A 17,501-nucleotide genomic window follows, 5' to 3' on the forward strand; every position below is an offset into this window, starting at 1 on the left:
AAACGTTACCGTCGCAACGACGGGCCTCTCAAGAGAGACCGTGCTACGAATTTCTTGGGCTGATAATATTTAGTGTGGAGACTTAATCTAAAAAACTTAAAATTAATTTTGTTTAGAATAATGGTTCCTTGCTAAGAAACATTGCTGGATGAAAAAGAATATGTTGTCTGTCAGCTAGTGGGAAGTGCTTTTTCCTTTCAGTGTCTGCTTCCCGACAATCCAGTAAGACGTGAAGGACCAGTCAGCCCCTTACCACATTTATCACATGTCGGAGGTTCCGCACCAGTCAACATGTTATTGTAGGTACTGCAAGTGTGACCTATCCTAATACAATAGAAGAGGACATCATGTCATCGAGATTTTGTTGCTGATGATGAATGTCGAAACTAGCTTAATTAAATGTAGCGCATTAAAGGTTCAACTATCCCAGAAGCGATGCCAGTAGCTCTTTCGTTTTTTATGAAAGAAAGGCTTAAGATCTGTAGCAAGTACAGGTACTGAGTTACTGTCCATTGTTGCTATGGATTTAGCAAGCATCTTTGTTTCAATAGCATGGCATGTTTCATAAACGACAATAGTACATAGGCCTCAGCCGTAAAGGTATTTGTTAGTGGATGCAGAACACTGGATCCTAAAAATAAAGGACCAACAGATGCATAAGACACACCGGCATGTGACTGATGCATCTGTGTAAAATCACTACCCCATGCTATCACTGCCCCATGTATCACTACCCCATGCTGTGCACAACAAAACTAAGGATATTCATTATTTTTAAGCATTTATCCTTATATACTTTATGCGGTGTATGAAGCATAGTTTTGAGTCAAGTATTACACTCAAAAATGTGTGCTCTGTGTGTAGAGGTAAGCACTGTTGATCGAGTTCAATATTAGCATCTGGGACTCTTCTCCCACTAAAAAGGACAGAAGAGCTTTTCTGGAGATTTAGCTTAAACCCATTTCATTAGCCCATTTTGACAACCTGTTCAGACCAAGCTGAACTTGTCTCTCGCAAGCTGCAAGGCTACAGGATTTGAATCCTATTTGCACATTGTCAACATATACTGAATAAAATATGGTATGTGGAATTGATAATCGTAAAAAAATTCATTTTTACAATAAAAAGAGTATTGCTAAGCACGCCACCCTGTGGTACCCCAGTTTCCTGGAGAAATGGTCTGGAAAGAGAATGACCAATTCTGACACATAATATGCAGTTTGACAGGTAACTTTCTATAACGTTATGCATTAGACATTACACAATGTCTCCGACAAATCTTGAAATATCCTGTAGTGCCACGTCATGTCGTACTCTTTTTCCCTATCGAGCAATATGGACAAGAAGTACCGATTGTGAATGAAAGCGTCACAAGTGTTTGACTCTATGCGTATGAGATGGTCAGTTGTAAAACAACCTTCCTTGAAACCGCTTTGATAAGGATCAAGCATTTTGTTAGATTTGAGGAAATGTAACGTAGACAGCTTATCAAATGCTTGAACAGCTTGCACAGACAGCTTGTAAGCACTACCGGATGGTAACTAGTAACTGAAGATGGATTTTTACTTATTTCAAGACTGGAACTACAATAGGTTCTCTCCACAATGAAGTCAGTTATCCGGCAGCTCAAATGGTATTAAAAAGTGCAAGCAGTGTGATTTGTGTGTCTGCGTGCAAGTTCTTGATCATGTCATACATGATCCTGTCAGCTCCCAGTGCAGAGCTCTGACATGCGTTTGATGAGGCTCTCAGCTTGGCAACACTGAAAGGAGAGTTATAAGTTTAATTTGGTCTGCATTTCCGATACAGTTTCTTTCATTCCAATATCTCTTTATATGTAAGGAATGCCTTATAATAATTAATTGAGCTAGAGACGTACTCGAAGTGCTCCCTAAGAGTGTCTGCCTGCTCTTTTAAAGTATTCCCTTGATCAGCGACTGGGCTTGCTGCCGTTAAGCTTTCTAAGCCCATTCCAAGCTTTCGCCTCCTGCGTGTAGGAATTCATGCTTTAGGGAAATCTCTCCCAGCTTATCTTCCTTGCCTGTTGCCTCATCTGCCTTCCTTGTGGTTTGACGTGCTTACATTCCACGAGATTTTCCGCAATTGGAAATCAACGCAGTATGCGCCACACCTCATTTCGCTTCTTTCATGCCTGTCTGCACTGTTCATTCCACTATGGAGCGTACTGCTTACATGAACGACCATTTGTTTGAGAAATGAATTTTTCTGCTGCGTGGATAATAAGAGCTGTAAAACACCCTACCCAGCCATCTATACCAAAATCATTGATAAAATCTCATGTTAAATAACTTTATTCTTTAAGCTGCTTCCAGTAAGCTGATGCTAGCTAGCTCATGCTAGCAATGCTGCTCTGCTAGGTTAAGTATTATGGGGAAATGGTCACTCCCAAATGGATTTTTAATACCTCCCATTCCAGATCAGGAATTAGTGAAGCAGAGCCAATGGCCAAATGAATGGATGAATATGAGTTATGCATAAAGTAAAAATATGTATATTCTTTTTTTATTAAAAAGGCAAGCATCAGAGCTTAAAAGTAAATTTTAAATCAGTCGCCCTCTTGTGTCACATCAGGAATCTCCCCAGAGACTGCTGTGGACATTGAAATTACCCATGATTATATATATAAAAGTTCAGGAAGCTATCAACCAGGCTATAGAAAAACTTTTTTTTTAGTTGTTGATTAGGTGACAAGTATAATGTGCAAATGGTAACTAACTTGTTGAATAATATTCCTTATGCTGCCGCTGCTTCAAGAGGCGTCCGAAGTTCAAGAGAGCAACATGCTGCACCCACTTATGACTACACCACTAGTTGAAGAGTTAGCATCGTCACAATCTTTTCAGAAAAGATTATATTGCCAGAGAAAGCTTATATGTTTAGGTTTCAAGTGTTTCTTTTGAAATCTTGGCCACGGCAGTCCAAATTAATCCTGAGTCCCCCACTACAGCATGCCTCATAATCAGATCATGGTTTTGGCAAGTAAAACCCCATATTTTTTTGTTTCTCTTGAACACACAGCACCTTTGGATTGCATTTACGGTGAAGTTCTCCGATATCATTTAGGTTATGAAGTCCACTGATGTTCCATTGTAGCCTGTGTATTTGCATAAGAGAAGTGTTTGTGCTTCATGTTGAAGAAACGAATATTAGCTCACGGGGCTCTTTGCAGGCGCCATGACACAATGTTAGTCTTTTTTTGGAGTGCTTGATAGAATCGCGGCACTTCTTAGATGCTGACTGTGCCATTATGCTCAGTGTTGCGTTTATTGCCTCTTGCAAGGCGCTGGTCATGCATTCTTGTGGACGGCGTGCTTAGTTGTGAACAGTGCTGAGTGCCGTCTCGGAAAGTGTTCACACGATGCCACGGATAGTGTTTAACGTATGGTTTGGGGTCACTATCGCAGTGATGTCCCCAAATGACGCTAGCTTAAGCAGGTTTTCCTGTTGCTCCTTATTACGAAGTTTCAGGGCGAGATCACAGCTTTCCATCTTCGATGCTTTATAGCCTGCATCCGAGATCTTCAGTCAACGATTTCGCAACAACGAAAAGTGACATCATTTTCACTGTCCTTTCTGGTTTCTTAGAATGGATTACGTGGAATCACGGAAAGTTTTCTTTTTGCCGTCCTAAAAACTGGAACACTTCATCAGTGTGCCCTCTTTTCTGAAAGCAATCGGGGAGCAGGAGGAAAGAGCTAGCCATAAGCATACATGGCAGTGGTGCCAGCCACCCACTGCGGAGTGCAAAAAGGGGACATGACAGGATTGCTGCAGCATGCAGAGGAGAATGCGCTTGGTGTCTGGCTAGATAGCTGCCATCTTCACCGAATCCTCTTTGTCATCATGCCCCCATGTCCATGGCTAGGCCGGCTCCCAAAATAAATGTGGCGACTCATCGCCACTCAGAGAACAACTAGAGAGAAGGCAACTACACTTTTAAACCTCTGAAAAAACATAGGTAAATAAATCCCATTATAAGATACATTTGATGCCTAGAAATTCTGAGCAGTCATTGTGTGTACATGCGTCTGATGTGGTTTTCTTGTATCTTATCACACTGCCCAGACACTAAATATGCAGCTGAAAATGTAAGACTTTACATGCCACACTCAAGGGTACTGGGCTGCGGAAGGCCATGCAGGGCCACAGCTTGGTAAAAAGAAATTTCGCTGATGATTGGTTCAGTTCAATGTCCCAAGCAACAGATAGGCATTAAAAGACACCATGGTATAGAGCCTTCGATTAATTCTGATGGTTCTTAAGTGCTTGCTACACAACTGTTTTTTTGTATTTTGCCTCCTAGAAATGCAGCTGTGGCAATAAAGGATCGAACCCATGACCTTGAAATCAGTAGGGGAACACCATAGGCACTGATGAACTGTTGTTGGTGAAGGAGACTTCCTTGACACCACACCTTGCAATTGCTCACATGATCACCCGTGTGCTGGCAAGATTAGATTACCTGGGACAATCTTGCACATGCAGAAGCAGGTCATCCTTTTAATCTGTACAGAGGCCTGTCACTCGCAACATTCTAGCTTGCTTGTAAGAGAATTTGCTTAGTTAACATTAAAACCATGAGATGCTGCTGATCCCTCATGACTATATTAGATTAGCGAACCTTCGTGCCGAAAGCGTGTTACTTTTCTTATAGCAAATAAAGATGACAAAGTTGAAGATTTTTGTCAGGACACCACCTGTCTAATAATAACTGCCATCCCTCAACATCTTCAAATAGCTCAGATTTGACAGGATTCTGCATTGTTTACATCCTTAACTGCAATGAGGGAAATGTATTGCCTGACAAGCTTCAGTCTGTCTCATATGACTGTTCATTCTACAGCACATCATGTTCTGACAAAGATTCTTTTGTACTCTAGTATTTTCTCTAGATACTGAAAAACTGTTTAGGACATAGTAACCAAGTGGCCCCAAGCAAGCCAAATCAAAAGCACAAACAGTTCACTTGCAGAAGCACTAGTTAAGGCAACTAGAGAGCTTCGATGGAGGGTAGCTCACCTCCTTGCACCATTGCTTTAAGACAGTTCCTTGCTTCTGTCTTGGCTACAACTAGACCTTATTTGAAATAATTGTGGCAGAACACTACCTGAACAGCCTTTCACAAGTCCTAGTGCATGGCAAAGAATTCCAACAATCCCTTTCAGCCCTACGGTTTTGTTTCTTCCTTAAGGAACAGTACCAAAATAGGTTTTTTGTAACCTAAAATGCTTAAAAAATGTGTAAAGCAGAATATTCCCAGAAAGACTGTATATACTATTATGAATCAACGACTTCACTGCTTGGAACTTCATGGTAAATAATTTAAATTGTGTTTCTACACTAGTGTGCAAAATACTGCAGATTACTAGCGGTATCATAATGCCCAAAACACAGCACTCCAAATTGTGCTTTCTCACATCACCTATACCAGATCCTGATTTCCTTACAAATATTTTTCCTGTTGCTGTCCCATTTCAGACAGCAGACAACACAATGTTCGTGTCGGGATCGCTAGGTGCTACCTAGCGTGGATAAAAAGTGCAGATGATAAAACAGCTACTGCCATTTACGTTGCAAAAGGAAAAAAACCCTTTCATGGCCACTTTTGATCACAAGCCATTTAGAAATCGACGAAGTACCCATAACGAGGTGTAATCCAAAAATTGGCAATTGCTCGTGGTGATCTGAGGCCATCAAGGGGCACTCGAACACTTTTCAAGTCACCATCTTTCTGTTGCAGGTTATGTAGGCTAACGGTTAGAAGTGCTTCCAGCCTAGGTCAAAGCACAGATATCGAAATATTTAATATTTTAATCACACGGACAAATCAGTACATTGGTGCTAACTGCATCATCACGCAGAGGCATCATCATCACCACAGGCTCCTTCATGATTGGTTAAAAGCTAAGTTGCAGAAAACCAGCGCATTGCAGCAAAAACATTAAATTAAGATTTTATTTTAGTTTAGTTTGCTGTGCTTTCTATATTAATGCAAACAGCCACAGTCATTAAAACAACAATCACTACAACCCCAAAACAGGGCAGGGGTGCTGGCTGTTCTTTCACCTATGGTATGGTGGCACATCTCTGAGCTTCTCTTCTCGCTTGCGTACACTCATAAGAAGCCTTGCTGCCTTCTGCCTTGTTAGGGTGGCTAGCCTTATCCATGTGATGCAAGTTTCTCACCTCGGCGCATCATTGTTGCCACACCCTTTGTTTTAGAGGTGGTGTGCACAACTATAGCTGAACTGAAGAAAAGAGACACTGTGCAGTCCCAGGTTGCTCGACCAGTAGTGGCAAACATGAAATGAGCTAGAATGCTTTTTTACCATGGTAACAGCATCATCAGCCCTCCGGAGTTACCACAGTCTGTGAACATAGGGCATGTAGGCAACCATGGAGTGCAAACTTCTGCTGCGGAAGCACTTTGGGCTTCTACCATTGGCAGTGAGTCAGTGGCTGAGAAAAATGGGGACAGAAGACCGCACGAAATTTGAGTTTTTCTGGTATGTTGACATTTTTCATCTAACACCAGACATTTCTCAGGTGAATAAATTCAGACTGCATGCACCTATCCCTGCCAGTGTACTGCCAGTGTCGTTGCATTTATTTCTCCAACTGTCCATCTACGCCAACCGCCATAGGCGGAGAGTTTTCATTTTTCTGGAGGGGGGGGGCGACCAGCTTTCCAAACCACACATGTATATATTTCTTGCACTTTTGAGAAATTGAGAAAAGAAATTTTGAGTGACCTCGACGAATCGAGCACTGAAGTGACGGCATTATATGAGTATATACAAGACCTCATAGTAGGAGACAGTAGAAATTCACAGCCTGAGTCCCCTCGGTGGTCTAACCTTCCTTCACCTAATTGTCGCATACATACTTGGCTATCACTAGTACTGCTTCGCATTTCCGGCGAAACTGCAACCTTTCTCTCCATTTTTTTCTTTTTCTGTGAGTCCGAGTATAAGTAGTGCTGCATATGAGTGCTGTTGATTCTGATTTCAGGTGAATCTGGCTTAACCTCATTTCGGTTAGAGTGAATTATACAGTGTTCCCCAACTATCATGCACCAAGACTTAAAAATAAAACAGTTGGGTTACTTGAAGAAAACCTAGTGCAAATTGTTTCCAGTAGAGTGGAGAAGCCGCCATAATTCTTCAGTTACTGAGATTCAATTCTGTAATTGCAATTAATTATCTAACTCGAGAAGGACTGTCCTAATTTTCAAAATGTAAATTACTCATTTGTAGACACCCAAAATGGCATCTAACTGCGGTGTTTTCAGCGACGTACTAAAATTGCATCACATTTTTTCCAAACGGCAAATAAACTTCACAAAATATGGAAAATACCACATGAGTGCACTCACACCCGCATCATAAAGCAGCGCCCTTAAATAAGCTGTTTGAATGCGACTGCATTGCCTGTCGCAAACCCAAAGAGACAGCACATCAGCTTGATGGTGGTACGGAAGGAGCACCAACAGCCGGTTTTTCGCAGCTATTCCTTCTTCACATTTCTAAGTCACACTTATTATCTGTTTCTCAAGGCCGACTGATCACACTGATAACAAAAGCCCTTTGTTAATGTGGCCCAAGAGCCAACACGAGGTGCGAAAAGCAATGTAATAGGCATAGTGTGTTTCAAAATCCCGGCTTTGCTCAAATCGCATCGAAAGAGTGCATGCGAAGCTATATTTTGTGCCAGAAACTTGCTTCGGACCAAAGCCAAATTAAAGTGACTGTTTTATTTTTCATGACAATGTGTATGTGCTGCAAAAACGGGTTCATGTCAAAAAATAACAGCGAAATAAACAGACTGGGAAGCGACCAACGTGTACAGAATAGGCAAAACCGATGTGTTCAAGTAAGTAAATATACCACTTCTAAATGAGCCGAATTGGCAATCAAGATGTCTGCACAAAAAAAGAAATCAGATTTCAGTCTGTCCTTATTATCGATGAATTTGTAAGCTCGTGAACACCAGCTGCTGCCTAGAGGACGTATTCAAATAGGTCTCCTTTTGCAGCTACACAGCTGTGTGCGTTTTATCACATCTTCAGTGGCTTTCTTGATGACAGACGCCGGAATTCTAGGGCAAACATCCATTATCCTTGTCTTCAGCTAATATGACATCCGTCTCGATCATGTAAGCACAATCTTTCACATAACCCCAAAGAAAGAAATAGAGTGGAGAGAGGTCAGGTGAGCTAGCCGGCCAAATTACAGGCCCGTGCCTTCCAATCTATTGCACATGAAAAGTCACTTCCAGCTAGTTTCGCGCTGTGCACTGCTGTGTACGGGTGCCCCATTTTGCTGATGCCAATGAAGTGGATGATGTGACAGCGGGACTCTGCTGAGAAACTCATTCACTACTCCTTCAAGGATTTCGTTCATGTAACGCTGTCCAGTCAGTGCGTGATCGAGGAAGATAGGACCGATAATAGCACCGTCGTAAATTCTGAGCCACACATTGAACGACCGCTGGTACTGGTGCCAATTGTGCTTTACCCAGGGTGGATTGTACTCACTTCAATAGTGTGCATTATGCAAATTTATCTGGGTGTTTCTGTGAAAATTGGCTTCATCTGTGCACAAGATGTTGCTCAAAAAGTCCAGTGACTCATCGGCTTTTGCGAGGACCCAATACGAGAAATTTAGATGATTCTGCAGACGATCTTCCAAGCATTAGTGCTAGTTAAGGTGGTACAGGTGAAAGGTCGTCGTTTAGAATCCTCCAAACTGATGACTTGGAATTCGGTACCTGGGTGGCCACATCCTGCACGCTAGCATGAGGGCTAAAACACTGCTGCTAGAATGCTAGAACACCGCTGTTTCTGGAAGCTACCAGTATGTCTAACTTTTTTCCTAATTTCTGATGGTACTCGATACGTTTCGTCTACTGCCACACTTCCATGATTGACATATATTGCAACCTTCCTATTGTTGCCATTTGCAGCTCCCAAGGCAAGAATCACGTTTTCCTTATGCTCACTAGAGAAAGACATGGCGACTTGGACGAAACAAAACGCACCTTTGAACTTTTGCACTGATGTAAAATTACTTTTGTGGCAATAAGTTTTGTGGCAAAAAGAGAGACCCTTCGTGCACTTTATCTGCGTTAAGACAACAGCTGTCACAGCTTGTTTCGAACTAAAACCAAATGCGACATGTTACTTCAGCAGGGGTGCGGCAGATAAGGAACCAGCTCGATCCCGATGTTTTTCTTTATTTCCTTTATTTCATTCTGGATAACTCAGAGGGAGCCTGTTTGAGGGTGCTGCTTTATGATCTGGGTGGGAGTGCAGTCACGTGGTATTCTCCATATTCACGGGATTTATTTATCAGCAGGGAAAACATTAGTATGCAATTAGTATGTCACTGAAAATACCGTACTTAGATGACCCTTGGCTGTGCCTACAAATGCCTCATTGACAGTTTGATAATTAAGATAGTACATCTCAAGTTAGATAATTATGACTACCTAATTAAATCTCAGTAATGAAATAATTACTGGCAGCTACTCCACTGTACTGCAAACAATATGCACTAGGTTTGCTTCAAGTAACACATTGCTCTTCTTTTAAATCTGGGTGCATGATACTTAATTGGGTCACCCTGTATATATTTATGAGCTCTGTGTGCAAGTGAGAATGTTTCCATACCTAATAAATGTTGTAAATTATTAGAAGAGTATTTTTTCATGAGTCATTAGCATTGCTTAGTGGAACGAGAAACAATACTGAGACACATATCATTCACCTGCATTTCACACGCCGTTGATAAAAGACTCTGCTGAAGGAGTCACTGAAGTCTATAGTTTTTTTTCATGGTAAAAAAAAAAACATGCAAAGCAATTTGAAGCGTGGTGAACATACAGCAACATATTCATCTCTAGGCATAGGCTATTCAAACCTTTAGAAATAATTTTTAATTGGCCAGCTCCATCTCTTTCAAAAATATAATAACCTTTATCCTGTGTGTATATTTAAATATATTGTGTATTTGCATGGTGTTTACAGTGAAAATTTAAAACAATGCTGAAGAGAGAAAATATGGATGAAGCAGCCGCCGCTAGTGCTTCTAATGTGTGTGTCCTATTGTCAGGATTTGCGGAAATAAAGCGAAAGTATGAATTAAAAGCTGTGCACGTCTGCGCCAATAATGATGCAGTAAGCTAGTAGCGCAGAAAAATTGCATGTGATAAGGTCGACGAAAGTCAAAAGAAACCTTAAATGATGTTGGTGAAAAAGCTCTAGTAATGGCAATTTAGGTGTGTGTGTTTGGGGGGGGGGAGGTGAGGGGGCTTCAGCATTGCCACTATGCTCATGAATAGCTGATGAAAGTCTGCCGTATGCGATCCAACCCATTTTTATTCTTCTGTGAATTTCCTTCTCATGGTCAGGGTTCCCTGTGATTAGTTGACCTAGGTAAACATACTCCTTCACAGACTCTAGAGGCTAACTTGCAATCTTGAACTCTTGTTCCCTTGCCAGATTATTTATCATTATCTTTGTTCTTCTGCATGTTAATCTTCGGCCCCACTCTTACACTCTCTCTGTTAAGGTCCTCAATCATTTGTTGCAACTCATCTCCAGTGTAGGTGAACAGAACAATGTCATCTGCAAACCAAAGGTTGTTGAGGTATTTGCCGTCAATCTTTACTCCTAAGCCTTCCCAGTTTACTAGCTTGAATACTTCTTCCGAGCACGCAGTGAATAGCATAGGAGAAATTGTGTATCCTTGTCTGACCACTTTCTTTATGGGTATCTTCCTACTTTCTTGAGTAGAATTAAGGTAGCTGTGGAATCTCTGTAGATATTTTCCTATAATGCCTCTATGACTGCTGGTATTTCTACTGAATCAAATGCCTTCTCGTAATCTGTGAAAGCCACATAGAGAGGCTTAGTGTACTCTGCGGATTTCTCGACATCTCCCTTTCTGTGGATTAGTATAATGTTTGCATTCTTCCAATTTTCTGGGACCCTTGCAGTAGATAGACACTTCGTATAAGGAGCTGCCAGTTTTCCAAGCATTATGTCTTCTCCATCTTTGGTTAAATCAACTGTTATTTCATCTTCTACTGACACTCTTCCTTCTTTTCCAGTATCTGGTTCTAGTATCGCGCACCTTTGTGCACACCATGCACCTTACCCAAACAGTGAGTGTTGTTTTCTTTTGCGAGTCTAACAGAAAGTGCTCATACGATCTGAGAACGGGCAGCCATCTGACTATTGTGAAAGAAATTCAAGTGACAGCGTCTTTAAGTCCTCTCTGTACTTGATGCACTACATGGTGGGAAACTGAGAGCTGAAAGTGCATCTACCCACTCATCTATTTCATCCACTGCGTCAATTGTCTCATGCTGAAAGCAACACCCTTGAAAGTTACCATCCGAGAATGTGCACCCCATACCCACCCACCCCTCTCTTGTGAGTGAAACACACATACCTTGTCCTGCAGTAGAAGCTGCAAGTTCTCCACAAGGTCCAGCGAGTTCAGCTTTGCACCAGTGCCAAACACAAGCCAATCACGCAGGTGAAAGTCCTTGAGGAACTCATGTGGCTCTAAGCGGCGCACTCGCTCCAAGAACCATGGTAGTCCACGTCGGCGTGGGTAACGCACCCACCGGAAGCCCTGCTGCTCCAGGTGTCTTATCACGGTAGACGTGTGCAGCAGTAGAGTGTTGACACGAGCGTAGCGAGGCAATGATGCTGGCAAAACTGCACAGGAGCACACTCTTAGTCTATCTTCTCATCCGGGGCAGGGGTGGCCTCGTGGTAAGCCTCGTAGACAAACAGGCCGAGGACCAGGTGGACACAGAGCACACTGGCCACGGTGGCGCCCACAGAGCAGGCCGTAGCCGATGCATGCCACAGCTCAGCCAGTGCCCACTGGGCTCCGAAGAAGGCACCCAGCGGGAGTGTCACCATCAGCGCCGTGTACAGCAGAAGTGTGACCAGTGGGCCTGCCATGGCCTCTCAGCTCAGCAAGCCTGCATCACGCACGAGGCCACCCCAAAAGAGTCAGTATTACCTTTCCCTTTCCTGGACACATCTGCCAGAGCCTTCTCAAGCTGGGGCCGGCAAGCAAGCACCTGGTCAGCACGGGCACATATCCCTGGATAGAGAGGCCGCACCCCAAACAGTGCCTCGTGCACCAGAACCAATGCTAAGGCCTTAGGCAGGCCCTCATCCAGAAGTGGGCTCTGTGAAACCACTGCCTCCAAGACTGGCAGCTTCTTAGACACTTGTATCACCAGTGCCGCCAGCTGGGTCTTGTTCTGCACCCACAATAGTACGTTGAGGGCTGGAGACTAAGTACGTACAGAAAAGGCAGGATACGAAACACAGGATTCTACAAGAATGAGAAAACAAAAATGGCGGCTATCACTTGAAAGGTTGAAGGTTGCGCAGTGACTTTTCTCTGTTTACATTTGTTCCATTTCTTTTCCGACTGAATCTGCATCAAGATGAAAAGGAGGAAGACACAAAAACTACCTGCACAGGTAGGTGTTCTCTTTTTCCTTTTCCACCACTGTGTGGCCTTTTCAGTCAACAGTTGCTGTTTTGAGCAGTCCTCCTTTTGTGCATGTTTTGCATACCTGCCTTTCTGTAGCATGTGCACCTATCAACTTGCTCAGCCTGCCGTCCCACTAACTAGTTCTTGTCCTCTTGAGAGGATGATGTCCAGCAAAGGGGCCAACAATCACAGGTGTTCCATATTCAACATTACAGTAATGTGGGAGGTCATTGGCATATGTGCTGCAAAGGGCCTCCAAGTGGGGCTGCTAGCTCATTGATGTACTTTGATGCACTGGTGACAGAGTACTATCAAATGTTTTCTATAAAATTAAGATTTCGTTGGACAGATGACGGGAAGGACACTGGCCATGTCATAAACAATCAATCTCAGTACTGCATGTAAAAGTCCTTGAGACTGCTATACTCATGCACGGCTTTCTGTGGCAACGAAGGGAAACTTATGAAGGCAACAAGAATAAATGACAGCACTTGTGAATAGTTCCACAGTCATTTGCATTCCTTTAAGCTGGAAACAGCAAACATCTTATTATAGAGCATATATTGATTAAATACACAACTACAGTAATATCCCGAGAGATAGCCCACCTAAAATATAGAGCAAATCGGGTGAAAAGAGGCAGTGGGCTAACTTGCGGCATACAATAAAAAAAAAAGTTGACAAAAATTATTTTAAATAAACACAAGAAAAAGAAGAAAAAGACATTGTAGCCGAAGGTTCATTTGTTTATATGCCTTTGTTTAGTCTTACTAAAAATTTCCAGAAAAAAGTCACTATCACTGTCGAAGAAAATGTCTGTGACCTCGTCAAGCATGTGGTCAGACACGTGGTTGGCATGGAAGCGAAAGGGGATTGTTCACTTATCTCCTATGGGTGTACCTAACTTCTGACAAGGTGCATTGCAGCAAAGAGGGATGAACCAAATATGACTGCCCTTCACAGTCAGCAGTGTTCCTTATCTATGGCAGTAGCCAATTGACCTCGTTTTTGCCATGGTCACCCTTGGTGGCGACAGCAGCAGCGCTTTGCTATTAGCACTTGTGCGGAAGCCCCATTCCTATAGATTTAGCTAACTGAACTGAACAGGAAAACATGTAAAATGCACAGTACAGATTTCAATAAAGGCAAGCAAAAACGTGAATACTCAATATAAAGAATTGGTTCGGGTGCTTGATATACTTCAGTGGTAGGAATGCCCAAGGTCATTTTGTAACAGTTTTTAGAGCAGGTAAAAATTCATTCTGGAGCAGATCGTAGCAAAGAAATTCCAATTTTGGAGCAGTATGTAGCACATATGTCTTATTAATGGAACAGTTTGGAAGATGCAAACTGCAGTTTATAACATTAACATCATTAAGTGGGGTAACAGTAACAAAACCCTGCATTCTGTAGCATAATGAACTATTGAAAAGCTGCCTAAAGCCATTTTTCATACAAATTTAGGACTAAGTGTTGGTGAAGTGAATGTAGGCATTTTCAAAATGTGCCCATAGAGAATGTGGGTCCTTGCCACAATAACCAGCCACAGAAAGCAACGCATTATTGAGGTACCCACGCCTACATGCGCCGATGCTTGGCCAGAGCAGTCTCGTGGGCAGATCCACAAAACAGACAACATGTTAAGCAGTTAATTTTCAAAATTTAGCAGACAGGCATGCAAGTTTCCCTATCACTTTCTCTGGTGGAACTGGCTTATCTGTATATTCATGTATACGTGCTGCATATATGACATCATACGCAAGAGGCCCGGATAAAAACGTATACATTTCTCGAAATAAATACTTGGCAGGAAGCACCATGCGTAATGCCTGCCTTGTATTTTTAGCAATATTTAGGATCCCAGTACTACAGCCTGATCGTGCAACCTGCACCGAAATAGCAGCACAAGAGCATTGTTCCTGGTTTGTGCGCTGCACCCCAACGGTTGTAAGTGAATTCTTTTTTTTTTATTTATTTAGCTATACATCAGGCCAATAATTTGGCCTAAGCAGGAGGGGCTTTTAAGCAAGCAAAAATAAAGCACAGACAAGCATAAATAATGCTGTATAGAATGAACATAACGCATAAAAAGAAGCAAGGATTACACTTTGACATCGCTAAAATTCACAAAAATGCTTTGCCAATTCAGTCATTAAATCATTTGACTCAAGTACACCAATGGGAAGTGAATTTCACTTGCTCACCATCTGAGGGATAAAAAAACCGTACTTTCAAGCGTTTGTTTGAGCGAAAATTGGTGCAAGCAAATATTTGCGACTGTGTCGTGTTCTTCTCGTAGCAGGCCAACATACAGAACCAGATACTGCCATATTTTTCCTTAAAGAGTATTGTGTAGTAGTACAAGGCAATTTTTCTGCATGTTTGTAGTGTCTGCACTCTGTTTTGTAACATAATGATGACAGGGAATCTTTCCTGGCATATGTTCTGTATATAAATCTCACAGCTTTCCTCTGGACTCGCTCAAGTTCCATTACATCAAGTTCCATAAAGTATGCTAGTCCCAAACTTCAGCAGCATATTTGAATTTAGATCTCACTATTGCAATGTAGGCTAATATTTCAGTTCTTATAGGTGCGTGTTTAAGCTTCCTCTTAACAACCACAGTTTCTCTAATGCCACTGATCAAATATCCGAGATATGCGATGTCCATGTGATGTTACTGGCAAGTGTAACGCTTACATATTTATATTTTTTTACTTAGGGGAGAGTTCTGTTTTCAAGCTAGGAATGAAATTTGCTCGAAGATTTTTTTCTTGTTATGCATAAAAGAGCATTTTTTTTTCACATTGAGCTCTATTCCCCAATTCGAACACCAGTCAGTGAATGCTACAAAGCATCACTGAAACACATCTTGACCAACAAATATATCACTTGAGAAAAGTCTGCCGCTATCAAACCTTTATTGTGATAGCAATGTTATGGACACTCCAAGCGCATTTCTGCCGTCAGCGTCGCCGTGAGGTTCCGCATAAAGTCCAGGGGCGATGATATCGTTGCTGGGCGCGCATGCTGTACGTGCGAGGTTGAGCAGGCGAACACGGCCTAGTCACGCGCGAGCGAGCGCTAGCGCTTAGCCCAAGCGTGCCCTCTCCTGTCGCACGTGAGGCACAGCGGGGGCGTTCTTCTCGGGCGCCTGCCGCTTACATACGGTGCGGCCGTGCGGGCGCCGTACCTTGAAAGCGATCTGCGATGCGGCCAAAGTGCGCGCCCGCGCGGACCCCAAAGCGATCTGCGATGTTTGCAGAGTGCGCGTGGTGCCGGTAGCGTCGTATGAGCTGTGCTTTCGACATTTCGTTCACGTTGAAGCGTGAGAACTGCTGCTGCCGCGATTCCTCACTCCAGCATTTTGACAGCGAGTTTCCGCGCTCATCGAGCGAGATGTGTTCACGTTTACTGTGCGCGCGTGACACCGTGCTTGAAAACGTGGGCAGGCTAGTTGGTTTGAATACATATCATAAATGTGCAGCCGCATCTGAACGAGGACGTAGAAATAAACACACACACACAGAGCACTGTCTCCGTCGTTCCACGTCACCGTTCAGTCGCTCTTGCACATTATATCATTGTTAATTTGGTTAGTAAGCGAATATTTACAAGTTTATACGGCCGATAAAACTACTATCCTTACTTCGTATAGCTATCTACTAATTTTCTATCGCAATCGGCGCTTCGCCTCTCGGGCGAAACTGCGACTTTTCTTTCTTCGTGCTTATCAAGTGTGACGTTGAGATATCGCGTTACGAACGAAACCTAGGCAAATAAACATGCAGGTACACATCTATTTTTACAAGTTCACACCCAGTGAACAGCGCACATGAGAACTGGTACGGATATAACGATGCGCACTGCTAGGTTTTCGAACGATGCGATGTCGGCGAGAACACTAGCAGTTTATCTCGGCGTGTGCTCAGCCTCACTCACCGGCATGCGGGAACTAGTCACCAAAGACTCCAGAGATTCCGAGGATGTGTTCAGGGCGTCAACGATGCGCGCAGCCTCCTTGTAGCGCCTAGGCGTGCGGGTGATTCCTTTCCACGCCCGCGGCATACTCAGAACACTAACTGCTGCAACGTTGGAATGGAGCGTTTCGTGCCAGCCTGTGTTGCAAGAGCTTTCTTGATCTTAGGCTTTTAATAGCTCATAACACAACCTACTGGCACCGCAAGTGGGCCACGAATGCGAGAATGGCCAGCAGCAGAACAGCGGCAAATCATAGGGCTAATAGACCTGAACGTCGCCCCCGAGGGCTCTCTGGTCGCTGCGCATGCGTTATCTGAGAGAAGGTGAGAAAGGCATAGGTAATCTGGCGCCACCGTCTAGCGTGCGTCTATTTGTCGTACAAAAATCCCTCACGTGACCTGATCCTAGGTGCCTAGGGACTGCATCGTTTAGGGATTTTTGAGAAGGCGCGATGCTGGCGCCGAGCGACGCCGTGGCGTGTTCGTCCTCGGCGTGATCGTTCTCTGGACCCCGCGTTGTTCAACATTGCTCATGTGATTGTACGTGCGTTGCTTGTGTGTTGGTTGTAGGTTCTGCGTTACTTGGCGGAAAGCCGCGAGTAGTGGTGGTGCGGCAGTGCGGCTTTCGCCTCGGTGAGCTCTGGCAGTAGAGAATCTGCGTTGTGTGACCCGTGCTTGCTTGACAATTGAAATGTCGAACTGGCCTAGCGCATCGGCAGCGAAGTTCTGCGAACCGCGATGTGGCGTCGCCGTGTCCGACTTTGCTTAACGGACATCGAGGGATGTGCTGCTCGCTACAAGTCATGTAAATGCGACTGCGTCGACCGCCCACTGTTCAGTTCTGAATGTGTGTTAGGTGTGCTGTGCTTGAAACGAGTGGTTCAGCCGTGCAGCGGGGGGTGGTGGAGGAGCAGAGTGGCTTAGGGTCTCCATTTGCACGTTCACAGATATGTGCTCCCGTTTTGGTCTCATT

At 43.5% G+C, this 17,501-nt stretch overlaps 2 protein-coding genes across 2 annotated transcripts in view; both read right to left on the reverse strand.

Moving 5' to 3' along the window:
* Nsun5 (Nop2/Sun-like domain containing protein 5) overlaps positions 1 to 16,866 on the reverse strand; it is a 37,980-nt gene extending 21,114 nt beyond the window's left edge. Inside the window, exons 1-3 of the mRNA XM_075684230.1 lie at positions 16,491 to 16,866; positions 12,063 to 12,309; positions 11,478 to 11,749 (exon numbers count right to left, since the gene is read on the reverse strand). Coding sequence (XP_075540345.1) covers positions 11,478 to 11,749; positions 12,063 to 12,309; positions 16,491 to 16,616 — 645 coding nt within the window. The 5' untranslated portion in view covers positions 16,617 to 16,866. The remainder of the gene's footprint in view (positions 1 to 11,477; positions 11,750 to 12,062; positions 12,310 to 16,490) is intronic.
* LOC142575159 (vacuolar ATPase assembly integral membrane protein VMA21-like) lies at positions 11,746 to 12,021 on the reverse strand. Its single transcript, XM_075684232.1, has one exon. It carries the CDS (start codon positions 11,999 to 12,001, stop codon positions 11,768 to 11,770), a length of 234 nt encoding a protein of 77 aa, XP_075540347.1. The 5' UTR covers positions 12,002 to 12,021; the 3' UTR covers positions 11,746 to 11,767.
* Positions 16,867 to 17,501: the final 635 nt, after the last annotated feature.

The sequence above is a fragment of the Dermacentor variabilis genome, chromosome 3, assembly GCF_050947875.1.
Source record: "Dermacentor variabilis isolate Ectoservices chromosome 3, ASM5094787v1, whole genome shotgun sequence".
In the NCBI taxonomy this organism is placed as follows: Eukaryota; Metazoa; Arthropoda; class Arachnida; order Ixodida; family Ixodidae; genus Dermacentor; species Dermacentor variabilis.

Bases quoted from the DNA above. Each gene is read 5' to 3' on its own strand.
- LOC142575159 (XM_075684232.1), bottom strand. From the start codon at position 12,001: ATGGCAGGCCCACTGGTCACACTTCTGCTGTACACGGCGCTGATGGTG.